At 31.7% G+C, this 26,645-nt stretch overlaps 3 protein-coding genes and 2 long non-coding RNA genes across 7 annotated transcripts; 1 reads left to right on the top strand and 4 right to left on the bottom strand.

The window, feature by feature from the left end:
• Positions 1-2,796: 2,796 nt before the first annotated feature.
• Positions 2,797-8,290, bottom strand: LOC121114007 (uncharacterized). Its single transcript, XM_040707813.2, has 7 exons — positions 7,161-8,290; positions 5,770-6,210; positions 4,682-4,999; positions 3,918-4,583; positions 3,721-3,843; positions 3,347-3,614; positions 2,797-2,862 (listed from the first exon to the last, which is right to left on the bottom strand). The coding sequence occupies exons 1-7, from the start codon at positions 7,407-7,409 to the stop codon at positions 2,807-2,809; spliced, it is 2,121 nt and encodes a 706-aa protein (XP_040563747.1). The 5' UTR covers positions 7,410-8,290; the 3' UTR covers positions 2,797-2,806.
• Positions 8,291-9,166: 876 nt separating this feature from the next.
• Positions 9,167-10,487, top strand: LOC139904846 (uncharacterized). The gene is made up of 3 exons (XR_011779094.1): positions 9,167-9,395; positions 10,190-10,329; positions 10,392-10,487. It is a non-coding gene; the product is annotated as an uncharacterized lncRNA (long non-coding RNA).
• A 660-nt stretch (positions 10,488-11,147) lies between these two features.
• LOC139904845 (uncharacterized) lies at positions 11,148-12,315 on the bottom strand. Its single transcript, XR_011779093.1, has 3 exons — positions 12,117-12,315; positions 11,924-12,063; positions 11,148-11,861 (listed from the first exon to the last, which is right to left on the bottom strand). It is a non-coding gene; the product is annotated as an uncharacterized lncRNA (long non-coding RNA).
• Positions 12,316-14,526: 2,211 nt separating this feature from the next.
• On the bottom strand, positions 14,527-16,935 carry LOC121114009 (uncharacterized). 2 transcript variants are annotated; one of them, XM_040707816.2, is made up of 4 exons: positions 16,389-16,840; positions 15,311-16,307; positions 14,885-15,144; positions 14,527-14,818 (listed from the first exon to the last, which is right to left on the bottom strand). In XM_040707816.2, the coding sequence occupies exons 2-4, from the start codon at positions 15,455-15,457 to the stop codon at positions 14,746-14,748; spliced, it is 480 nt and encodes a 159-aa protein (XP_040563750.1). In that variant the 5' UTR covers positions 15,458-16,307; positions 16,389-16,840; the 3' UTR covers positions 14,527-14,745. The 2 variants fall into 2 exon arrangements, with proteins under 2 accessions (XP_040563750.1, XP_071743193.1); XM_071887092.1 differs by lacking the exons at positions 14,527-14,818; positions 14,885-15,144 and having other exon boundaries at positions 15,642-16,307; positions 16,389-16,935.
• A 225-nt stretch (positions 16,936-17,160) lies between these two features.
• On the bottom strand, positions 17,161-23,807 carry LOC121114008 (protein SGT1 homolog). 2 transcript variants are annotated; one of them, XM_040707815.2, is made up of 7 exons: positions 22,939-23,807; positions 22,829-22,877; positions 22,581-22,764; positions 21,059-21,396; positions 17,838-17,945; positions 17,532-17,780; positions 17,161-17,466 (listed from the first exon to the last, which is right to left on the bottom strand). In XM_040707815.2, exons 1-7 carry the CDS (start codon positions 22,965-22,967, stop codon positions 17,332-17,334), a joined length of 1,092 nt encoding a protein of 363 aa, XP_040563749.1. In that variant the 5' UTR covers positions 22,968-23,807; the 3' UTR covers positions 17,161-17,331. The 2 variants fall into 2 exon arrangements, with proteins under 2 accessions (XP_040563749.1, XP_040563748.1); XM_040707814.2 differs by lacking the exons at positions 17,161-17,466; positions 17,532-17,780; positions 17,838-17,945 and adding an exon at positions 18,015-19,886 and having other exon boundaries at positions 22,939-23,708.
• Positions 23,808-26,645: the final 2,838 nt, after the last annotated feature.

Genomic DNA, 26,645 nt, shown 5'->3' with positions numbered 1-26,645 from the left:
TATTATATCAGAATACATGTATGGTGTCACAAAGTCATCCAATCCCCGAAAAAAGAAACTAAACAGTCTTGTTTTGGAAATGATTATCTCTTATGTTGAAGATTCCGAAATTTGGTCGGCAATCTTGATCCAGGATAAGTTTTGCCTATTAGAAAGACACTTAGTAATAAATTACTCTCTATTAAGTTCGACAGAATGAAGACTCCTCTCATGGGTGAATTAGCAACAGCAAAACTGATTTCCCTCATTACATATATTTGGCCTTCCTGTAACAATACCGCCTATATTAGTTTGAATACAAATTTTCTCAATCGTATGCAAAAGACAGATCAAAGTCGTTTTTGCCTTCAGCAGAGATGCCTTGTTGCCATCCATTTATGACTGCCCAAAATGCACATAATATTCAATTTTTGATTTAAAATACTATCCACGAGCTATCAATCAAGGAAAAAGTTTTGCTATTACAACTGACAATGCACATGTTATGATTCAAGCTGTTAAAAATACAAACATCAAGCATGTCAGCTGATTTTCTCACTCTCTTTATTTAGTAAATCAAGAGGGGATGAATAATAATACTGCATTGGATAACCTTAGGAATAAAGTTATGTCAATTGTAACATTGACAAGACGAAGCACAAATGCGAAGGTACTAACTTCTTCATTAAGCTTAATGTATAATTATTTTGTATTATCGTTTATTTTATGATTAAATAGCTATAAAATATATAACAAGATAAATGATATAATACTTTCTCAATGATTACCCGCGCGTAATAAGAAATAGTCGAGTATTCTATGAAACTCTTTTAAGGACTCGAATTATTGCAACGATTCAATACCCGCAGTTACCCATTCACCAAAAAAAAATACCCCAAACCCATCCCTAGTAGATAGTAAAGTTTAAATCCTTATTGGACACAAAATAGAATTGAGGATCGATATTGGAAGAATTTTTGTATAATATGTTCTTGCTAGATATGAATGCTTTTTCTTTCCCAATCATCGCTAATTACAGTAAAATCTAATAAAACGTTATTTTCAAACTAATCAGAGGTAACACGTCCTTTTTTCTTTTATTTCTCTTTTTTACCGGTGCACGGAGCCTCTGAAATCTCTACTTTTAAAAAAATAGAAAAACTAAAGAGATTAACAGCTGAAGAAAGAAAAAATACTTAGGAATTGTTGATGCTGTGGTCATGTATGTTAGTATTTCTGAGCGTTAATTGATGAGCTTTGGTCTGTTATTAATTTAATATTTTCTTACATGTTTTTATCTTCTTGTATATTCGTCTATGTATTATAAGTACTGTGTTTTACGTATTATAAATAGTCTCGTCTTTTGTAAATATATTTGAGTATAGTTAGAATACACATGATCTTATAAACAGTGTTACATTATTCCTCCACGTGAATTCTTCTCCTCATTTCTCTCGGTCATCCTGGATCTCTCCTATTATAAATAAGCTTGTGTCTCTCCCTCGTCAAGACGCAACATGGTCAAACTGTAAGCAATTCTAGACTATTATTATTGAATATTCTCATTCAAGGGAGTGACAAGCATAATTTTGCCAAGCCCTCCACTTTTGATAGTCAAATGTCAATCTTTCCGCTTCTTTTCTCTTATTCAGTCTTCTGAACGTTGATTGATTGTATTAGAATTTGATATTGTTAAGCTGTGAACAATTCCAAGAGTGATTGAATAATAATTCCACAGTTGGGAAAAATTGGCTAACTAACAACTGATTTTAGGTCTTTTTTCTATCTCCAGGGGTGTTTACAGGGGTGGTTGTAGGGATTGTAACCCCCCCACACACACAAAAAAAAAAAAAAAAGAATTTTTACTTTTTACTAGAAAATTAATTATTTGAAGCTTTTTGCCTACAAATTTATTTTTTTTGGAAACAGCTGTGAATTTTTTAATTTTTTTTGTTGTAAAAAATTTATCTTTTACCATACAACTGTGGATTTTTAAACATAATTTTATTTTTTAAATATTTTTCAAATAAATAAACTATATACTATAAACTATTGAGGATTTTTAAAAAATCCAAAAATTTAATTTTTGAAATTTTTTTCCAAAAAGATCCCAAAAACCATGCCCACCTCATAATATATTCATGGGGACCCCCTTGATTTCTTTTTGGATGAAAGACTGAGTGATACCAATCAAGAGAGAGATTTGATGAGGATTAACAATGTGACTATTCTCAAACCAATATTTTATTGCTGCATGACAACGTTTATTCCTATACCTATGTATCATCCAAGGATTGGCTATTTTCCAATAGGAAGGATGAAATCATAAAACAACTGATTATGTATTTTGCACACATGTCTCAAACACTTTCTATTCCCCATTAAATAATAAATTATAAATATTTTAAGAAAAGCTTTTTCATTAGCTCTTATTAAACACTATTTCGACCCTTTTATAACTAACACAAACAAATACACTGTTTTTTGTATTTTATCAACTCTCGATTATCAGTGTTTTGAACGTTGATTGGTTGAATTTGAATTTTGTGCTCAGCTCTGCACAATTATCTAAAATTATTGAATAATAATTTCCATATTTGGGAAAAACTGTCTAACTTCTATTTGATTTTTAGCCTTTTGTCTGTTTCTTTTTTGAGGAAAGGTTGCGAAATACAATCAAGGTAACGATGTGCTGCAAGATTATTTTTTATCTTATCTTGAGTTGAATTCTTCATTTATTTGTTTTTTTCGCTAATATTGTTAAATATTATTAGAATTAAAAGATAAGAATTAATGAAGAGTTGAGTTTATCAAAAATTTATTTTTTTTAGATTGTGCTTGAATCTTTGATAAGGATCCATGTTACTGAGATTGGCTTTAAGTCTGAAAAGGAAAATAAAAAGAAATCGATTATAGATGCATGAAGTTTGCAGAAAAATAGCTACGAAATTATTGATTAAATGCGTGGGTATGTATAGCATTATCCCCAGAGGGAATCGACAGAATACGCATACCGGGCCAACCGTTATTATTTTTTCATCTCTCTTATGCAAATTTTGAGAGGTTAAGAGTCATTTGTAAAACACATCATTAGCTGTCGATTGCTCAGAAATACATTGTTCTAGTTGCCACTATGAGCACGCAGTAAGAGAAGAGGATTGAGATAGCAGTGCTCCTCCGCGTGGAAATGTCCCAAAAGACCATCGAGGAGTAGACTGAGACCTCGAGGAAGACATTGTAAATTGTTTTGAATAAATAATTGGTTGGTCCGGTTAGTAGTAAGGGTGCATATGTCTTTACATGATCGATTAATTTTAATTGATTAAGAATGCATCGATTCTGTAAATCACAATTGATAATAACTCACCTATGGGAACCTCAATTTCAAAGTTCCAATCCAGAGTATAAGGCCTAAACTCCTGTCCTTCTAAAGATACTAATACTTTGTCTTTAATACCAGTATAATATAGAGGTAAAATGAGTTCATCCTGGATCCTTTCTGATGTGGGATTAAAAACCATGGCAAGGCCCTTAATCCCTTTTGAGAAAGGGTTCACATGTAGTAATGAATCCAAGGATTGCATGTCTCCTCGACGTACTTGAACTGTATCTGATGTTAGGATGTCACGATATTTCTACAAAAAAACCATAATATATTATTAAGGATAAATATGTTTCACCAACTAGAAATTTAGAGTGTTTATAAATCCATGATATATGTCAATACGAGTAATATAATACCTTATAAAACCGCACCCATTTTTGAACGATCGATTTGGTAGCTGGGGAGTCATAGAGTCGTGTCCCTCTATAGCAAGCAGCAACTCCTGCTCCTAAATATTGACTTAAGGCCCATTCATACTCCTGTTCAAAATAGAGGGGGATAAATAAGATATATTTTATTTAATAAAAATAGTGTTGCCTGTATAATCTCTTACTTTAGCATGAGCTTTCAATGGCTCAAAAGCCGCTGCCGCTCCACCACCTTGATAATCTTCTAAGGGAACAAACATCCATCCCTGAGTAGGGATGAAATTGATCAAATCATCATACATTCCCTGTCGACTCACAGACATATCAATCCATCTTGGAAGAGAATACTGCTGTTCATTATAGCCCATTCCAGTTTTACTTCCACCGGAGTAAAAATACAGATCTGGCTGATTGATGTATATCCCTTTTTTTCGCAGTAAGGTATATAATTCTTTTTGATAGAAACTCTGCCAAAAAACAGAGTCTCTCTCATTCACATGGTGAGAATGCTTCAATGAATTACAACTATAACCACTATAAGGGCCATCCGTCTCCAACATGGTCATATTTGTATAGCTTATGATATTAAAAATCTTGTTAAACAAGTAATTCGTCCAATCTGAAGCAAAACAAGCACTCTCCTCCTCAGGTGTGGCCATCCAATCCTTTCCCACATGCCGACTAAGTGCAATTAGGTCATAACCCCCAATTTCGATGCCTTTGGAATTTGCATATGAGACATCAGCTTTGATTTTTTTCAGAACATTCAAATCGCTTGTCTCAAGATTGAAACCACTACCAAAGCTATAGATGAGCATTTCAAATCCAACTTCCGACATTTGGTCAATCACCTAATTATTTGAATACAAAAGGAAACTTGAGCTTATCTCTGTACACGCTACATATGCCAATAAGTTTATATAGATGTATTGTTGTAGAACTAACTTACATTTCTAATAGCTTTTGAATCAAAAGAAGTCATATGAAAGAATATTGGATTTTCTTGAGTATGTGGAGCCAAAAGTCTCACTTTTCTTTTTCGCGCCAACCCCTTCCTTTCAGAATCTGAACTCCCCACCAAGAGTTCATGAACTTTAAAGGACTCAAAAATAGACATTTTTTCTAGAGAAATATTCATATCCAGGCTTTTATAGGAAACGACTACACGGGGTTGAAAGGATCCAGGAGTATTTTTTTGATTTTCAAGTGACCAATCCATGGAAGAAGAATGTATTTCATCAGTTTCCAGGTCTAACCAGCCATAACCCTTGAAAAAAGTTATATTACATAAATACAGTCCAATCTGGATACAGGAAGCTATTTCTTTTTAGATGAACAATTGACTATATCCGGATTATTCTTATATCCGAAATACATATGTATATAAAAAAAGACACCATTCTGGAATTCTTATGTAAATAAGTAATTTTGAAATTCCTTATTTTGAGGCAACCTGGGATTGATCCTGTTTTTGACAAATCATCGAATTTTTAGCTTATCTTAAATAGAAAGTGTTTTTCGAGGGGCACTTATATCAAAATATCCGAATTGATTGAAAAACAATGTGAAAATGAATTTAAAAATTAACAAACATTAAAAAAACCTGGGCACCAGCTTGTACCTATAAACGGGAAAAATCTTCTTCTTTTTTTGGAGGTGGGAGGGCTTGGTTTTTGGATTTTTTTTTTTTTTTAAACCAAAAATTAAAACTTTTTCGGAAAAAATTTCAAATATTAATTTTTCCACCAAAAAGAATAAAATCCTTACACAACCTGCGGACGCCTCTAACATATGTATTATGTTATTTTTCTGATAGTGAACGTATTATATACATTTAACGTTATACATACAAATATTATAAAATATGTGAACCAAGTTAAATAATAATAGTCTGATTTAAAGCTTAAGCCTACCCTGGTTCATGATTGAGACAATACTTGAGACTAAATTAATATCCAATCAAAATAGTTTAATTTCCACTTACATAATATAGGAAGTTAGAACATTTAAAATAGAGGGATTGAAGGGACTAGCTACCTTAGATCCTTGATGAGGTGAATAGACATTAACTTCCATTGTAGGACTTGCCCATTGCATATTGAGTCGAAGAAACTCCACAACAACGCCATCCAATTTGTACTCAGTAGGTCTAGTCGATGAAATCGACACCCATTTAACTAGGAGTGGTATACCATCATATATTTCATAATGAACTGTCACAAGGACAGTCTCTCTAACAAAATGTACATCCAGACGCTTTCCCATTGGGGGCCAAACAATGTCCTTCGGTGCACCCCTTCTTGGACTGTATGGAAATGGAACTTGGGGATCCTTGATTTCATAGTGCGTATATGTGAATCTTCGAGGATATGGAGTTGGTTTTGCTTCATTTAGAGCTGTTCTATTCAAGTATGCTCCATGGGTATTTATAATGAATCCGCCAACGTTAAAAGTTATACCATTGAGTTTAACAATAGCCTATAATTAGCAAATCGATATAATAAAATAATAGCGCAATTTAAATATACTTCATTCTAGTATAATCAATATTTATTGGTAATTGCTTAACTTTAACGGATAAAAATCGCTGATATCCGATTACAGCATAATTCATAAGAACCATTTTAAATAATATGTTATAAAAAAATGAATATATTATGTTGTGTAGGAGTTGTAAGTAGTTGTATAAGTAGATTGTACAAGTTGGAACAAAAAATTGAATATTCTTTAGATGGTCAATATATCATTTATGCTGTAATTTTTGATATTTTAAATGAAAATTACGAATTGTAAAGTATTCAACGGCTCATTATAAAGTTCAATATTTCCATATTTATAAGTATGAATCATAAATAAATAATAAATAAGTAATTCAAAGTGATCAAAATACAATGATAGAACCATTGCATAGATGTTAGTTAAAATGGCATATGATATAATTAAACAACGCGTAATGAGACGTAAAAATTGTAAATTAGACAATCTGCTTATACAAGTTACAAATTGTACAGAAATCGTAACTTGTACATAATGTATCAATAGGATTAATGATTGTCTAAAAATTATCCATAGTTCCATTATTTTGTTTTGAACTAGAAAATTAATATACTCAGTCCAAGAATCAGGATAACTAGTTCTGAATAGTATCCTTCAAAAATCTTTGGGGCATTACTGATGATATACCTTGTAGCTGTACATATTTGTTCTTTCTAAATTATGAATATCTTTATTGTCAGCTAGAATATATTGCATACAATTTAGAACATTAAATTTAATTGGACTTAAAATGGAGACAAATAATGTGCAAATATGAATTAACAGATAAAATTGATACAATTTTAGCGAAATCCACGTAACATTTACATAAGTTAAATTGAGTGAACCTCTCATATTATCTGTTTATTTTCAATAAATAATAATCAACTTACCTCAGGTCCAATTCCTCGAAGTAGCGAGGATTTTTTCTCGTGAGAATAGTACTCAATAGTTGAAAAAGAATTCGCTTTGAATGAAAATCTTCTACTTATAAGTCCATTGGTTATGAGAAGTTCATTTGAGTCTGTAAGATACACTATTTGTGAAGCATTGTTAACTTTATCTACAAGCCAGTCCGGGAAACGACGAGCATTGGAGAGGCCGAGGAAAAGCAAAATGACATAATGATATAGTCTAAGCATTATTTGAATATAATCACTATCGCTATGTTGTAATTGTAAATTGAACACGAAGTAAGAAAACAATTTTTGAGACTAGGAGGACGTACGAGAGTGTTGCTCTACACTCAGGTGATTAAATGATAAATAGTTAAAAGATATCGAAAATATGAAAGGGGAACTAGAGAAGAGAGTCGTGATGACTGTAAAAAGGTGTTTGACCGAGTTTTTTTCATAAACAGTACACTTCCCTGTATATAGGTTATAGGGACTAGGGATGTTGAAATATCATAATTTTTAGTAGGGATATTAATATTGATATTAAACAGAAATTAGCACTCCTCTAATACGAAAATAAGTGGGGACATAAAAAGTTATAATACAAGTAGTATTATCCCGCATTGCCTGGAGTTATAAGACGTCGACAAACTGACAAATTTGCTTCATTAATATAGAAGATAACTCCCCAACAAATCCCTAGAGTAACTAAGTTGTTCATGAGCACATTTACACGTAATTACTCAATACTTAGATATTGTCTCCTCAAGAATGAAATAATAATGGTGACAACATGAAAAATATAAACATTATTCAGGTTGCCAATAACTACAAAAATGGCACGCTAAAAATGCTGAGGATTTACAACCAAATATATACATATGTACTCCCCTTTTCCAAGGTTAATAGAAATACAAGGTTAGACCATCATCTAATTGGTCTGTCCAGAATTTTCAATCTGATGTATTGTACAGACTGCTGGGCAAGATAGGCAGATTTTGACAGAACACGAAAACACTCATAGTCTATGATGTCACTATTCCTAGAATTTTCAATTTAATGTATCGTTGAACACTGCTTGGTAGGAAAAAAGATTTTGACATAACACGCAACCACTCATCTACTATGACGTCAATATTAAAAGCGTGGTGGAAGTCAAACATCAGTTGTACACGCGTTATGGTATAAGTATAGTTGATAATATTGTAGAGAAAAACGCGTGCAAGGAGGAGGGGGAAAAAAATACATATGGTAGCATTGTTTAAAATACTGATGTGATTATCATCTGCCTGCTTTATTATGATTTTTGAGGGTATAACGAATGTTTTTATTAGCAAAATGTTTAATGAAGATATACTACGTATAATTGACTTCGACGTTTTTTATCCGTTACAGTAGATTTGAAAACGTCACACTCCATGAAATTGTAATTCATTATGAACCTTATTCTCAGAATAATAGCTAATGAAACGACAAAATAGAGTATTTGAAATATATTTGAAGCTCAAAGTTTAAAAAAGAAGGCTTTAATTAAATATAATCTACATACTAAAAAATAAACCATTAAACATTTAAGTTAAATATACAAAATTGAACAATTAAAATCATATAACTATTAATAATAATAAATTATAAATACAGAATATTGAAATAATAGATTGATCCAGATAATTTTTTCTTGTTTTAACATCGGAATTCAGTTAAATATGTCATAACTTTAGGTTGCAATACACAAGCGAGACGTGGAGTTTAATCAAAAAGATAATCACCCCTCTTCTTCATGTGGAAGTTGCTATATACAATTGTGCACAGGATAGATATATCTCTACCGATGAGATCTAACTAATTATTAATGATAAAGTAAATGTCAAAATCATAAAATTAGACAATAAATATACTAATAAAAAAATGTTATAAATAAATTCATTATATAATAATCAATACATCAAGTCAAACATTAACTCTGATCTCACAACGATACTTATTGCATGTAATATAATCTTATCCATTGCTAATCATCTACGTTCAAAAAATTTATGGAGAAATACAAGGGTAAACATATCCCTTCCCGAGGAACCATCATTAAATTAATGGAGGATGTTGGTACTGATGTCATATATAGAAATACATATAAAAATGTTTTGAGTCATCCACACCAAATGATGATCAAGTTATCAGTAAAAAGTATTTACGAATATCGAAATGGAACTCTGAATTTTGTCCTATCTCACAGTAAGTATTCAATTTTTTCTCTACAATATTATCAACTATAGGTATAAGTTATAATTAAGGGTGATAATTTTGGTAAGAATACAAAAGCGTGCGAGGAGAAGAGAAGAAATACTTATGGCATCATTGATTAAATAATATACATCTTCTTCTATCAATCAAGAACGTCATCATTCCCGCCTTTATTATTCAATATTAATATAATAATATTAGATGGGGATAGTCGATAGAGAACTGAATAAAATGCCTAAAATAACGTCGCCTTCTGTCTGGATTTCTGAAAATAGAGGCCTAGGAATTTGGAAAATACTTACTGGATGAGAAACAGATGGTTTGTCGGATTTGTCGATATAAATGTGCCTTTAGTCCCCTGTCTAGAATTACACGCCACTCATTATCCTCATATCATAACTAGAGTATGGATATTCATCTATAAAATCAATTTAACGATGAATACATCAAGTCAGACTTTAACTTTGATCTCACAACGATGCTTATTGCATGTACCTTATCCATTGATAATTATCTACGTTCAAAAAATTTATGGAGAAATACAAGGGTAAACATATCCCTTCCCAAGGAATCATCATTAAATTAATAGAGGATGTTGGTACTGATGTCATTTATAGAAATACATATAAAAATGTTTTGAGTCATCCACACCAAATGAAGATCAAGTTATCAGTAAAAAGTATAAAATATTTACTAATATCGTTATGGAACTCTGAATTTGTACTATGTCACAGTAAGTATGCAATTTTTTTTAAATCTAACGATAAAATATGATTCTATTTTAGCTAAACATATCAAGAATTATGATACACAACTCAGTAAAGGGCAAAAACAACTGCTTAAATGGTCACAACAACGGGGGTAGTAGCTTTGGATGGTTTGCAACTAGTTTGTCTGAGACTACTTACTTCGCTTTAAGACTTGGGTATGATAATTAGGTTTTCCAATATTACATAGTCAATAAATATTACTTTTTTATCACTTAAGGCTTAGCTATGGTTGATGGGCTCCAAGAAATGGTGTTCAGAAAACTCATAAAAGGCAAAAACAACTGTTTAAATGGTCACAACAACGAGGGTAGTTACATTATAATTAACAATTGTGTATATCCTTCATGATAATAGTATGTTGTTATATAAGCATACCTAAATAACGGGGAAAATCTTTTTGATGCTCTTAATAGGGAGTAATATCGCCGGACATTACTACATAATTAGCTTTTACTCTAAATCTTTACGATGAATTTATTTCTAACATTTTTTTATTAATATATTTATTGTCTAATTTTATGATTTTGACATTTACTTTATTATTAATAATTAGTTAGATCTCATCGGTAGAGATATATCTATCCTGTGCACAATTGTATATAGCAACTTCCACATGAAGAAGAGGGGTGATTATCTTTTGATTAAACTCCACGTCTCGCTTGTGTATTGCAACCTAAAGTTATGACTATAGTTGATAATATTGTAGAGAAAAACGCGTGCAAGGAGGAGGGGGGAAAAATACATATGGTATCATTGTTTAAAATACTGATGTGATTATCATCTGCCTGCTTTATTATGATTTTTGAGGGTATAACGAAAGTATTTATTTGCAAAATGTTTAATGAAGATATACTACGTATAATTGACTTCGACGTTTTTATCCGTTACAGTAGATTTGAAAACGTCACACTCCATGAAATTGTAATTCATACTGAACCTTATTCTCAGAATAATAGCTAATGAAACGACAAAGTAGAGTATTTGAAATATATTTGAAGCTCAAAGTTTAAAAAAGAAGGCTTTAATTAAATATAATGTACATACTAAAAAATAAACCATTAAACATTTAAGTTAAATATACAAAATTAAACAATTAAAATCATATAACTATTAATAATAATAAATTATAAATACAGAATATTGAAATAATAGATTGATCCAGATAATTTTTTCTTGTTTTAACATCGGAATTCAGTTAAATATGTCATAACTTTAGGTTGCAATACACAAGCGAGACGTGGAGTTTAATCAAAAAGATAATCACCCTTCTTCTTCATGTGGAAGTTGCTATATACAATTGTGCACAGGATAGATATATCTCTACCGATGAGATCTAACTAATTATTAACAAGAAAGTAAATGTCAAAATCATAAAATTAGACAATAAATATACTAATAAAAAAATGTTATAAATAAATTCATCGTAAAGATTTAGAGCAAAAGCTAATTATGTAGTAATGTCCGGCGATATTACTCCCTATTAAGAGCATCAAAAAAGATTTTCCCCCGTTATTTAGGTATGCTTATATAACAACATACTATTATCATGATGGATATACACAATTGTTAATTATAATGCAACACCCAATGTAACTACCCTCGTTGTTGTGACCATTTAAACAGTTGTTTTGGCCTTTTATGAGTTTTCTGAACACCATTTCTTGGATCCCATCAACCATAGCTAAGCCTTTAGTGATAAAAAAGTAATATTTATTGACTATGTAATATTGGAAAACCTAATTATCATACCCAAGTCTTAAAGCGAAGTAAGTAGTCTCAGACAAACTAGTTGCAAACCATTCAAAGCTACTACCCCCGTTGTTGTGACCATTTAAGCAGTTGTTTTTGCCCTTTACTGAGTTGTGTATCATAATTCTTGATATGTTTAGCTAAAATAGAATCATATTTTATGGTTAGATTTAAAAAAAAATTGAATACTTACTGTGAGATAGTACAAAATTCAGAGTTCCATTTCGATATTCGTAAATACTTTTTACTGATAACTTGATCATCATTTAGTGTGGATGACTCAAAACATTTTTATATGTATTTCTATATATGACATCAGTACCAACATCCTCCATTAATTTAATGATGGTTCCTCGTGAAGGGATATGTTTACCCTTGTATTTCTCCATAAATTTTTTGAACGTTGTTATGAGATGAGGATAATGAGTAGTGGCGTGTAATTCTAGACAGGGGACTAAAGGCACATTTATATCGACAAATCCGACAAACCATCTGTTTCTCATCCGGTAAGTTTTTTTCAAATTCCTGGGCCTCCATTTTCATAAATCCAGACAGAAGGCGACGTCATTTTGGGGATTTTATTCAGTTCTCTATCGACTATCACCATCTCATATTATATTAATATTGAATAATAAAGGCGGGAATGATAACGTTCATGATTGATAGAAGAAGATGTATATTATTTAATCAATGATGCCATAAGTAATTCTTCTTTTCTCCTCGCACGCTTTTCTATTCTTACCAAAATTATCACCTTTAGTTATGACATATTTAACTGAATTCCGATGTTAGAACAAGAAAAAATTATCTGCATCAATCTATTATTTCAATATTCTGTATTTATAATTTATTATTATTAATTGTTATATGATTTTAATTGTTTAATTTTGTATATTTAACTTTAATGTGTAATGGTTTATTTTTTAGTATGTAGATTATATTTAATTAAAGCCTTCTTTTTTAAACTTTGAGCTTCAAATACTCTACTTTGTCGTTTCATTAGCTATTATTCTGAGAATAAGGTTCATAATGAATTACAATTTCATGGAGTGTGACGTATTCAAATCTACTGTAACGGATAAAAAACGTGGAAGTCAATTATACGTAGTATATCTTCATTAAACATTTTGCTAATAAATACATTCGATATACCCTCAAAAATCATAATAAAGCAGGCAGATGATAATCACATCAGTATTTTAAACAATGATACCATATGTCTTTTTTTCCCCCTCCTCCTTGCACGCGTTTTTCTCTACAATATTATCAACTATAGTTATAATCTTGTATTTTTATTAAGCTTGCCCTTTTTTTTATAAGGCAGTGAACGTCCATACGTTCGTGGTTAAACCCAAGGATTACTAGAGAGAAGGACTGGAGACATAATTGAGTCAGTTGTTGACTGTGGTCCTTTTACTTCATTGCTCATTTGTAATGTTCTAAAAGTGGAACAATAACAAATGAATTAATTTAAGGACTGCAGTTAACAGCTGTCTCAATTTTATTCTCAGTCCTTCTCTCTAGTAGTCCTTGCTACACCTCAACTAAAGTCACCTTCATTATTATACTTATGTATTTTATATATTGTACTTCCCTTTTCTTTTTTATATGACGCATACGCATTGCATTGTTATTGTCAAGTATCTACGCAGTTCTCAGATATACTAAAAATGCCTGTGGGGAATCTAAACATACATTCCAGATAAACTTTACTTTAATAATATAGATTTAATTGATCCAAAGTTGGAAAAATAACCTTCAATAATTGAAAATAAAAATATTAATAGCTTTTTCAATTAATTAGTAGGTTAGTAAATCCATAATAACTAAAAAAAAGTTATTAAAAAGTCAAATAGAAATTTCAAATTTTAGAATGACTAATTCAAAAGTAATTAATTGGTTTTTTGTTTTTTGTTGATTCTAGCAATTTAAAATACGGTTTTTACAAAAACAAAATTGAAACTAAACATTGGCTACATAATATGAAAATGAGTACTTCATTTGATGCAATAAATTTGTGAGTGATTTGTATAGGAAGAAAATTTAGTAAGTATCTAACTAATTGAAAATGTAAGGCATTTCCATTGAAACAATTAAATAATTTAATAAATATTATTAGTTTTGGAATGTTGACTTCAGAAAACTTTCATTGCCTAAAGAATTTTCAGATTCAATACTAATAAAAGAGCCCCAATAAAGGCTTGACCTTACATAAAAAAAAGGTTGTTCAAAAAATAAAATAAAACAATATTTTTATTGACCCAAAAAAAATAATCTCATATTAGAGTCGGAAAAAAAAGGGATATCAATTGGATATTTGAAAAAAATATCCATATGAATTTACAAACATGGCATTCAACAACTCAGATACTTATCTAAGTATCCAATGGGAAGTAAATCCAAGTTTTGAACATTTCGATTTGCATTTTTTGCATATATTATTAGTCCAATCAAAGGCCAGATAATATTATTTAATTGGAATGCATGCATACAACATGGGAGGACATAAAATATTTCCAAACACTCCATGTATGTCAATTCAAATTCATTGCAATTTATACAATATAACCCATTTGTTGGAAAGTCAAAAATACACTGTTGAATTAAAGAGTAGTTATTTTTTATTCGCAGAGAAAAACTGTATGTTATTACAATTTATAAAGTAAATGTATTGGTCCTTCAGTGTAAAATATTCTGGCTGTGAGCAACCATATAGATATACATAAAGTATTCATATATTTTAGAAGTTTATACATTATTTCTTAGTTATTCATTTTAAAGCAACAAGCAGTATAGATAAATTTTTATAAAAATATTGTGGATTATGGTTGATTAAGAATTCGGCTGGATTTGATCTTTCGTCGAACGTCCATGTATCCAAGGGCTTCCTCGTTTCTGTTTATACAAATAAATGCATTCAAATGAAGCAAAACCACAATAATAAGAATAACTATAAATTACCTTGGCTCAGTCCAACCAATCATGATCCTCCTCTTAAATAATGGACATCTAGTATAAGTATTTCGAAAACAACATGATTTTTCATGATAAAAAATGGGATCCATGGGTGCCCAATGCTCCTGTCCACTTTGATTCAATTTACTAGCAGAAACTCCAGATGTAGAAATTATGGGCCATTCAATTCTGTTCATCGTCTTGAGTTTTTCCATTTCTGAAATGCGCCTCTGAATTCCTTTTTGGACCTCTTTATAACCACGGACCTAGATATGAAAATTATTTTATTTGTAGACATACAAGAAGTTTAAATATCTATAGAAATCCTTTAATTTTTTTTTTCAAAAATGAAATGAGATTGATTTTGGCGTGCAGCTTTGAAGAAACGAGAAAATAAATTCAATCCTTCGAATCTTATTTTGAGAGCCTTACTGATTTCTCCATGTCCGATTTAGCTCTATAGCTAGCTCCCACAGGAACGTCTTCCTGATCTATTACTTTAGTATGATGAAGATATTTATAGGCCGTGTTGGAGGGAACGAGTAGTGGTAGACCACCAAATCCAAGTTCAGATGCCATTTTTAATTTATGGATGACAAAATGAATATGTCAAATGCTTTTCTTTTTAAGAACTATTGTTCATGTTCTATTTGTTCTTTTAGCTCATCAAAGTACATAGTTCACATCTACGTAATTAAATGTATGCTAAAAGGAATAGAAAGTTCATATGCAGGCATAAAAAATAAGGACAAAACAACAACGATAGCACAAATATGTATGATATTTATTGTAATGAATGATTATAAGAAATAAAAAAGAGACGACTTGTAAAATTATATTCAAAGTATATTTATCCCTTATGTATCCCAGAGCCTACATAATAAGTAATACCGTACAAATTTACATATTAATAATGTTTGTAATATTTTCATTAATTCAGTCTTGCATACAACTTCGTTCACTAACATTCGAGCGATTTAATTTATCCACAATACAGATATCAATTTTCTGACTCCCGATAATTATATCTCTATACAAAAGTGATTCCCTGGTTCTGCAATACTTGGACTCCTTATACCCTAGAGAACCATCGTATAAATCAGAAGTCAATAGAAGCAGCAAATAGTGACTCAAAATTTGAGGTCCAACCCATGTATCCCCTAAAAACCCTTGATCCACTATAACAGCATAACCTTTCCCCTCCCCTAGCTCACAGGCTCCACCTTTGGTAAACCCCGAATATAAATGTCCATTTGTTGTTGCATCAAGGCCTGTGCTATAGTCATTAAAAACTAAAAAAATGGCAACATCACAGCTTGAAGAAACAGATTTAGAATCGTGCTCTGGATCTTCTGGGTAACGAAGATTTTTATCATGCCGATCAAAAGGACCTTTCCACGTAAGACGAATATTCTCAAGTCCAAGCAATCTATAAACATGATAAATGTACTATTATTAAGAAGTTTGAGGAATAGAATTAGTATTTTATGTAGAATTCATAACAGCATACCTGTTGGCTTGATATGTGAGTTCATTGATGTATCTCTTAACACCCTCCACGGTTTCATCACCCCAATTCTCATTATATATCAAATGACTTTTCAAAATGTCGTCTCCTAAAAAGTAGCAAATGTCTAAGGATCGCCTATCCCTCCACAGGTCGAATGAATTTTTGCGTAAGAACTTTGTTAGGGATTCAGGAACTGGAGAGTAGTCCTTTTTTTTGGAGGGTTTTTTCCCTGAGAAAGGGAATTTTTGTAGATAGGCGAGAGATTTGTATTCGCCAGGGATCTCATTAAGCTCAAACATGGGATCATGCCTCAGACTATTTTTCTGACTCACTGCATCAGTACTATGTGCATTAATTGCAATAGAGAATGTTAATAATATCGAGAGGATCAACACTACATGGAGTCGCATGGTGGCACTTCAATACTTTTCTACCAACTACATACTCATCTCTTGGATTTTTTTTATAAACGTTTATGCTAAAAGTAAATTACTCAGTGGTTGTTTAGGACAATGACCTGCGTTTTTCTTGTTTTCCTACGTGATTTTCTCTATGAAAGGGCTTTTGATCGGTGTTACCGAACGGGTTTTTATATTACCAATATACTAGTCTTAAAAAAAATACGACTGCATTAGAGAAATTATTCATATGGCTATTGTGTAGTACCGTTAGTCGACAAATTGAATGAGTAACATGGCCCATCAATGCTTTTTTTTATGTACCTACTACATACATGAGTGTAAATAAATATTTTTAAATAGTACATCAACACTAAACAAGGGACTGTTTTTATTTATAAGCACAAAATCAAAAAAATGGTGCTTTTTTTGTTTTTTTTTAAATGGTAAATGTAATTAAGTTATTCAATGAATAATTATATATTAATTCATGTATCAGGTCATTTATGTATATAAATAACCATAGAGCAAAAGCCTTGTCTATATTAGGATTTCCAAGATTTAAAATCTACTCCCTCCGGAGGCTTAACATCCACTTTCTCCTTCTGAATATCTTTCCAATTGGTAGAGAGCACAGTACCACCTGACTCCATAAAGGACTTATTCATGGCTTTTCGTACCTAATCAGGTTTTAAAAAAAATCAATATAGCTACAAAATGAAATGGTTAGAGAATAGAAACTCACATCATCATTTCCATCCTTGTAAATCTTTTTGAATAGGGCATCCAGCTCTTCACCCCCATCTAGTTTATCTTCCGCTTCCTTAGTCAATTCTTTCTCCAGCTTATTCCAATCCTTCCCAGAGCTTGTGGGATATGAATGAGGTATTTTCTTCACTTCCTCGGACAGAGTGATAGATGCAATTGGATCAACACCAGATCCTTCCAATTTTGGCCAATGAGCCCCCTCTGCTTTTTTAAGATTGATTTCAACCTAAAAAAGAGAATAATTAAAGTTTTTCTTATTAAGACCTTATTTATTTCAACCTACTTTATTGGAGGTAATCCTATATGAAGATTCTTCCGAAATAATAGGATGAAAAAGATTGAACTCTTGGAAATAATCCTTTCCAGTTGGAAGTCGGGCTCTGATGCTAAACTGTGAGGAAAAAGGGTTAAGATAAAGAATGATTAATTAATTAACTGATATAAATAAAGCACATATCGATGAAAAATAATGAATTATATTATGTATTAATACTAATATTAAAGAAATAAAAATATAAATTATATATCTTTTAAACACACAAATATTTATATTATAATTATGTTCTCTACTATCAAATCAAATCACTGAATCGAATTAAATGAAACATTCGACCTCGAAATATATAAACCATTATAACTATGCATGACAAGATTCCTCATTCTCCACCTCAATCGATTCTTCTTTTGGGGAATGGATGAAGATTTCGTGCTCTTCCAATAATTGTTCGTCTTTTGTGTTTTCCTTTTGACGATCTATATGATCCTGATGATACTTTTTCATATGACGCCTGAGTATATTACTATTGCCCTTCATAAATTTCATTATTTTTTTGCAGGGTATGCAGTACATTGCAATTGCATCCGAGCTTGAGAGCCTTCTTTCATCGTTTGAAGTTAGTTTTTCAGGCCCAACTAATCGAACAAAGTCCCAGTATAGACGCTCCCGCACTTTTGGGTTAGTAAAAAGTCTATGCTCTTTGTTATTGTACAAAACAGAGTTCTCACTCAGAAAAAGTCCATCCGTTAGTCCGTCCTCAATTTCACTAGAGTTGCATATCTCAAAGAGACAATTACTGTCTTCGATAAAAGATATCTTTGCTCCCTCATCTTGTAATTCAATTTTAGGGCGCTTCTTTGGTACAGGTGTGGCTTCCTCAATGATAGGATCTTCATCTTGATGTTCCACTAAATAGTCTTTATGAAACCGTATCATGTGTCTTCGGATTATGTTGCTACTTCCTTTTACAAACTTCATAAAGCTATTACAAGGTAAACAAAGCATTGCTATAGCATCTGAGCTCGAGAATTCCCGTTTACGCGAATCGTAACTCTTTTCAGGCCCAACAAGGCGAACAAAATCCCAGTAGAGTCTCTCTCGTACTTTTGGATTTGTAAATAAATAATGTTCTTTATTTTTGTAGAGTACAGTGTCCTCCGAAAGTAGGTAGCCATCGTAGATATTGTCATCACTACTACTTTTTCTACTGTGTGAGTCTTCAGGAACTGAGCAACTTTCATCGTTGGAGTAGGTCGTATCATTATGCTCAGATTGAGTCCTATCAGAAATTTGTTCATCCTCATTTGTATAGTAAAGATGATTATAGTGACACTTGAGCATGTGTCTCCTTAGATTATTGCTATTTCCTTTGGTATATTTGAGAACCTTTTTGCAAGGTAAACAAAACATGCCTATTGCATCTGAACTCGTAAATTTATCACCTTTCCTCACGTTCTTCTTCTCAGGCCCAATGAAACGAACAAAATCCCAGTAGAGCCGCTCTCTAACTACCGGATTGCAAAACAAATGATGCTTTTTATTATTGAACAAAATAGTATTTTCATTCAGGAGTGCAGCAGCATTAATAAGTTCATCATCTTTTTTCCCAGGAGAGCTCTTTCCTGAATGATACGAAGAAGATGTGTAATTTATGTGATCTGATATGGATTCACTCACATCAAAGGACAATCTCGTCGTACTACTGCACTCCGACCTGTCCTTGATAACACCATTTAAAAAGTCTTGATGTTGTGTGTTTAAATGTTCATGCAAATCATGGTATGTAATTTTACCGGACTGAACTATTTTACGACAGAGATTGCAATATGAACCAATCGCGTCTGAGGTACTAAATTTTATATCATTCTCAGGACTAAAAGAGGACTTGATGGGACCAATTAGACGGAAACAATCCCAATAGGGTTGAGCACTGTTATTATCATTAGAAAATAAGTAATGTTCTTTATCTTTAATAATAATTGCATTTTCATTCAGAAGTATCCCGTCAGAGAGGGTGTCCTCCTCATCGCTGCTATTCTTTGGCATTGTTTTAATCTGAAATAAAAACCAAAGTTATTTAACCTCCTCAGCAACACTCAGAATTGTGTGATTGTTAAAGAAAAAAAAACATTCACCAAGACGCTTTTGCAGAACAAAAAAAAAACAATGCCAAAGAACATAACGATTATTATTAATTTTTCCCATTATTTTCATTTTTCTCTTCTGTACGAAACAGTACGAATTATACGAATTGAGTACATTGCGAAATCCTTCATAATAATAGACCACAGATATGTATGTACTAGGGTTTCTCTCCCGAGATTTTACACCTACAGGAGATTCCCGGGAAATCCCGTATTTAGTTATTTCATAATATAATCTACTAAATACTGTTAGAATAATCCCTCGGTACAAAAATTTTACGATTTATGCTTCGCCCGACGAAGCACTGAAATGTTTCAAACGATGGAACTGCACTATAACAACAAAGTTATACTTTCCAAATTTAATTTTTTTATACTCCATGCATGCAGCAACATACATAAATGGATATACCTACACAAGTGCAGCATATAATGCAAGCTAGATACAAATAAAAAGAAAATATGGAGTAGGAATACACGCAAAAAGTTCATGGATTATTTATGTGCCAGGTAAATGGTTTGTAAACTGTTGGATATCGGCACAAATTTTCCGTTTTTAGAATATAATAAGTGTTCTTGAAGCAGTATGAGAGTCACATTTCAGATGTCAAATATTTTTATAAAAAAAGTTAGATAGAACTTTATTGATTCACGATTTGACTTGACAGTCCACAGGTCGTATTGTGTATTTCACAATTAAACTGACAACACTCCGCTCCACCAAAAAATAAGCTCGTTCATCTTTTACTATTTAAGTTTTTTCTTTATTGCGGATCGGATGGGTTACATATTTCAAAATATGCGGGATCAGCAGGCTATTAAAAAACCAACTTGCGCAATATTTTAATTAATATGAAGAAAATGAAGATTGAGAATATAAGGATAAGACTAGCATAAAATTTATGTTATTCCAGGGTATTTATTATTTACTAACGGGATCCCCATATTTCTTAGAACACACTAATTTCAAAATTTGTTTCGCGGGATCCCGCTCAGACAACTTTCCAGGAAATAAGAAACCCTAGTATCTACCAAGTATGATTAATAAAACACTTGTGAATAAAAATATGCATAAAAACTTACAGAGGTTGGACGAAATTCGATTTTTAGATCTTCACCGTTTAGATTTTTTATACGAACTTCGACAACGACAGAGCTAGCAGTTTGATACCACCCATGAGTGATTTTGGGCGTATCATCGACGGGTGGACTTTTGGGAGATTCAGAGGAATGACTATTCTCATCAATCTTTTTGCTGTCTGATGGAAGAGGAGGAGAAGATGTCGGCTCATTCTCAGCATGATTTTGTTCAATTTTCTTTATTTTGTCATCACACCAAACGATCCACTGCTTAAAACCTGAGTCATTCTTGTCAATTTTGTGACCTTCGGAGAAGGCTTCTCTTGCTTCTTTGTATTTACCTATGGGTGAAACATGGATCATGTAACAATTAATTATTTCATTTTACAAATATCAGTCAAAGACTTTTTTTTTTTTTTAATTATGTGATTCGTCAACACAAGAGTAATCTGGAACAAAAATCTAGAACATTCTCAATCTATTTTTGTAGGTAATTAATAAATATAAACGGCAAAAAATTTCATAGACATAATATTTCGGTCAATTATGAGCTTTATAATTCAATCTCTGATATAACTTAATAGCTATTATAGTCTACAGCAGTGGTTCCCAACCTTTACAATACTGCAGAGGCCTATGGCTATAGCGATCTTTATGTAAAGTGTTTTCTTTTTCAATATGATCAACCAAATGTTTTGTTTATTATTGATGAAATTTCTCGAGGAGCCCTTGACGATGCACCGCAGAGCACAAGGGCTCGAAGAAACCTTAGTAGGGAAACCTTGGTTTAGTATTCATTGGAATTATGAGACTTAATTTGACTATTATACTTTGGCTTTTCAATATTTTTATGTTTTTGCCTCTGTTTACTTGACTGTGCGTCACCAGATAACGGCAAAATTTAGCAATCGATTTGATCTAACTTGCTTCGAATATTATATACATATGTTTGCAGTAAGATGCCACAAAATTTTGACAAGTCTAGATCAAAGGTGAAAGTAGCACAAAACGTTATAAATACATAATCGACAATAACTTTGAAACATACTAAGGCACAGTGCTCAAATTGGTGCCATTATGAAGGTTTATAAAGTACTATTTGTACTTTTATTATACTTTCGTATAAAAATATATGTTCTATGAAACTTTTTTTTTCCCCCATTAGTTGGTCTAATGTCAATAATACCACATACCAAATTTAATTCAATTCCGTTTCCTCATGCAAATGACCCATACTTTTTTGTGTGTGTCCGAACAGTTCTAATATCACAATTATAAATTGTTTGATAAAAATGTTATATCCCTAGATTAAGACGTTGCAAGGTTTCAAGTCATCTCTAGGGGTTTTTTTATTTTTAGAAGACTGTATTTATAATAGCAGTGGCACTGTTATTAAAAGATATGCGGACATAAAATGGAATTAAATAGGAAACAATATCCGTGAAATGTATACATGATATTGCAACTACTGATAGAGGAAGGATATTATAAATGATAATGAATTGACGCTTTCATTCATCCTTACCCATATGAAAGCAGGCAATCCCACAGCGTAAGCGTGCTTTGACATCACAAGGATTTAAGGAAATGACTAAATCCGCGTCACTTTTAGCTTCTTTGTACTTTTCAGCCTTAATAAAAGCATGACAGCGACTTATAAGAACATCTGGATCAGGGGACGACCTCTGGGATAGGGATTGAGTGTAAAACTGCAGGAAAAAAGATTATCCATTAGATAATCACGGATGAAAATGAACATAAGTTAAAACTTACGTCGATTGCTTTAGCATAGTCTTCCGCCACAAATGCTTCGTTCCCTTGTCTAAATAAAGAATAAAAGGAATCAATTAAGGGCATTAATAAAAATAACGGAGGAAAATTACACATAGAACTTGTCCCGTTCCTTATCCATGGTGCTTCGAAAGATTTCTCTAGAACTTGAATAATATTAATAAATATAACGTACAAACACCCAAATAAACTTTTAACGAACAATAACAACCTCCTCTTTTTTATTTCTCTCTCCCCCTCTAGCTCTATCTCTTTCTTTCAGCTAGCCACATTCTTTATAACAAACGCTCAAAGGAAGGCTATGCCTAGCGTTGTAAATCGTAAGCATTTTTAGTACGTAAAAAAAAAAATTAACATTGTCAAGCTCGTTGATAATAATTAATAATCGCTCAATAGTGATAATCTTTCATCGTTTAAAAAATCGTTCATGAATTATAAACGATGGATTAATTAAAAAAAGTGAACGACGGATAAATTATCTCGGATACCTATTTTTCAATATTTTCTATAATCCAATTGTATATTAGTTTTTTCACAAAGTACTTTGATTTTTTCGATAGATATATTTTCTCACAGACAGAGTATTCATGACTTTATTTCAGATGAGAATATATTAATTCAAAATTACAGGGAAATTAACTTATCTGTAAATCCAGGGGGAGCATAATTATCAAATTTTATTTTATTTCTTCCATTAAAATAGTAACTGAGTTTAGGGAAGACGCTATATTTATAGGTTCTTGTGTTAGTTGCTCTCCTCAACGAATGAGAGTATGGTAATGATTCACTACCTAAAAAACCCAAAATTCATCCCTAGATGGGATTTTAACTCTCTTTGAGAGCCCATGTTCTAGAAGTCTTCTAGTATTATACATAGAGGGCTAAAGATATTGAGTGTGTACGGAGAACAATAGTACATTATAGTATTTCATGCTATCAGCATGAAATACTGATAACGATTAATGTAAACTAAACAATTTAAAAAAATGTAAACGATAACAAGCCTGAACAAAGTAACCCTGCCAATTTGAAGAATGTTTTAAAGGAGAGCAGCTTAGCTATTAAGACATTTCATTAAATTAGCAGTAAGATTAAGGAAACAAACACAAGAACACTCCATAGGAAGGAAGTACTACGTTTTCGATCCTGAATTCTACTCTGAGTCCAAAAAGGACATACTTTTAACTCATCAGCGTTACTATTCATCATTTATGAGCAAACACCCCCATTCCAATAATGACTTACTTTTATAACTCCTCAGAGTTGATCTTCCTTATTTATGAGCACAAACATCCGTGGTTACAGTTTATACCTATATGTGCCCTCCTTAAAAATGACAGAATAATGATAACACCTTTCTATATAGCTTTAGAAATTAAAAAAAAAAAAAAACGCAATATCCAGGTTGCCAATAACAGCAAAACTCACACGCTAAAAAATATTTAGGGTTTATAACCCTAGCAATGGCGTATGTGCAAAGATGTAAAAAATAAATCAATAAAATGGAGAAGTGTTTTCTAGTTGGCAATCTGAACAGGTTTTTTTATTTTCAAAGCAGCTATTATTATTATTTAATTCTTGAGAAGGGAAAATCTAAGTATAAAGTAATAACTATTACATGTGCTCATGAAAGATATGGTGTAACAATCAGGGTTTGCTCTGAAGTTATAAGCGTAAGTCCTAGTTGGACTCGGATTAGAATTGAGGATCAAAATTGGAGTAGCTCCTGGCTATATCTTTGTTAAACACAGAGTGGCAGGATTAATTTAATAAGTAGTAACAAAGCAAAAATTCCTTAATTTTGGATGGGAGCTACTTCGGACGCCCCTAATGGGATTTGTGTTTATTTCTTTCATCTCACGGCTGCTTAACTTCTTCCAAACATTCTTCAAATTGTCAGGGTTACCACGTTCATTTTTTTATTTTATATATATAGGGGCAAGGCATATCTTATGGATCACTACTGCCTATGCATGATTTGCATTATTTCAAAGTATAAGAGGTCAATTTTTTGAAAAAGAAAGTCAAGTTTTACTCTTCAAAATTATATGTATTAATATTATTTAGTCTCTTTTTGTTGTTGCTGCTGTATAAAAACATGACTTGTAAGAATTGAATTCCTCTAATAAATATATTACGTAGTTAACTACTAGTTATACCTATCGGCGGCTATGTATGTACAAATACAAGATTTGGCTAATCACAATTGTTTTCAATATACTCAGACCAAATTCTATAGAATTTTCTTATTGAATATTTTATAATTAAGCATACAAAATTAAGTTGAATAAAGTTCCAAAATTAAACACAGTAAACCCCGGTCTAGCGCCCACCTGTTTTAAGTGTGTCCCTGCAATTAGAGAACACTTCAGATATTATGTTCTCCAAGAGATAGGACCAAAGTCAGACAGAGGAAATCGAAGAATGATACTTCTCACTTGATCATCCCTCTCAGGAGAGCGTATTCGACTCCTTCCTTGTGAAGGAGATTCCAAGATTGCAATATTGAAGAGTTCCATTCACGATGAGTAGGGAATTTCAATATTTCAAATATAATTAGTATTTACTTTATTTGAATTTGTACGAAGCACGGTATTATATAGCAACATTAATTATAATTATTTATTACGAAGTATGACGTCTTTATCGTTACAATGAAATAGTGAACATTATTAAGATAATTTATTGAAGTATAATAGCATATGTTTATAATAGTAAATTAAATAAGTATGGGTAAATTTAAAAAAAAAAATACAACTCAAAAACAATTATATTAACTATAAATTTTAATATAAGTTATGAGCAGAGAATCAGACAAATGATACGACATAGAAGTTATTGATATAAAATAAAACAAATTATTTGTGACATTATACATATACAAAAAGAAATGAGACATTTTTATACAGAAAAAATTATAATTATTAGCAGAATAGAATATGCATTGGCAATGCAGACAAAACTATCGAGAAAAGAGATGCACATTATCTTTAGGAGCTTCGAATCATCTTCTACTACTTTTCCGATGACAAAAAAGACACACAAGTAATAAAGAAATAAAGGGTCCAGGTTATATATAGGTATCTATATAGATTATACATCACAAACTCCACCTTATAAATGGAATTGCAATTGAGATAAGTTATTTCTGCGTTATATACATCAATGAAACTGAAGGACTCTTATAAATAAAATATTTTTCTTAGAGTAAGAGACGAAGTAGAGTTGACTTAAGAAGAAAAGGACTTCAGAATTTCAATGAAGGAGCAGTGGATGGAGTATGAGAACTCTTTATGTTCTTCACTTGGGATTTCAGTCGATTATTCTGTCTTTTTTAGGGAATTCATTCGTTCTTATAGCAGTATACGATTATTCCGTAGAAGATTTGAAGGAATTTATGTGTTAATGAGTGTAGATGCAATGATTCACGATGTCAGAAGTCACTATCACAGACCTTAATGGGAAGAAGTATCTACACAATGAACGATCCTTCATTTAAAGAAGATGGGATCCATCGAGTGGGGCACACAGAGATGAGATCCCTTGAATCGAACATGAAAAGAGGATCAGAAGACGTGTGTCTAGAATATCCTTATGAAAAAATATGAGCTTCTAGGGAAATGGATGTATGCAGATCCAATTAATTGCAATCTAGGCGGAGGGGGAAATTTTTTAAGGTATTTGAGTAATAATATTAATTATATTCAATATTGCCCTAAGGCAAACTATAGTCTTTATTAGAGGGAGATGTACAACAATTACTAATAAATAATGAAAAAAAAAAAAAGAAAAAAAAGAG

The sequence above is a fragment of the Lepeophtheirus salmonis genome, chromosome 3 (assembly GCF_016086655.4).
Source record: "Lepeophtheirus salmonis chromosome 3, UVic_Lsal_1.4, whole genome shotgun sequence".
Taxonomy (NCBI): domain Eukaryota; kingdom Metazoa; phylum Arthropoda; class Copepoda; order Siphonostomatoida; family Caligidae; genus Lepeophtheirus; species Lepeophtheirus salmonis.
Note: the sequence above shows the minus strand (reverse complement) of the source record. Positions and strands in the feature narration are given on the sequence as shown.

Bases quoted from the DNA above. Each gene is read 5' to 3' on its own strand.
- LOC121114007 (XM_040707813.2), bottom strand. From the start codon at position 7,409: ATGCTTAGACTATATCATTATGTCATTTTGCTTTTCCTCGGCCTCTCC. The intron at 4,584-4,681 runs GTAAGTTAGTTC...TCAAATAATTAG, and splicing joins ATTCAAAAGCTATTAGAAAT to GTGATTGACCAAATGTCGGA. The intron at 3,615-3,720 runs GTATTATATTAC...GTTTTTTTGTAG, and splicing joins AATGGGTGCGGTTTTATAAG to AAATATCGTGACATCCTAAC.
- LOC121114009 (XM_071887092.1), bottom strand. From the start codon at position 16,798: ATGCGACTCCATGTAGTGTTGATCCTCTCGATATTATTAACATTCTCT. The intron at 16,308-16,388 runs GTATGCTGTTAT...TCATGTTTATAG, and splicing joins CTCACATATCAAGCCAACAG to ATTGCTTGGACTTGAGAATA.
- LOC121114008 (XM_040707814.2), bottom strand. From the start codon at position 22,967: ATGGATAAGGAACGGGACAAGTTCTATGT. The intron at 22,878-22,938 runs GTAATTTTCCTC...TTCTTTATTTAG, and splicing joins GAACGGGACAAGTTCTATGT to ACAAGGGAACGAAGCATTTG. The intron at 21,397-22,580 runs GTAAGGATGAAT...TTTCACCCATAG, and splicing joins GATTGCCTGCTTTCATATGG to GTAAATACAAAGAAGCAAGA.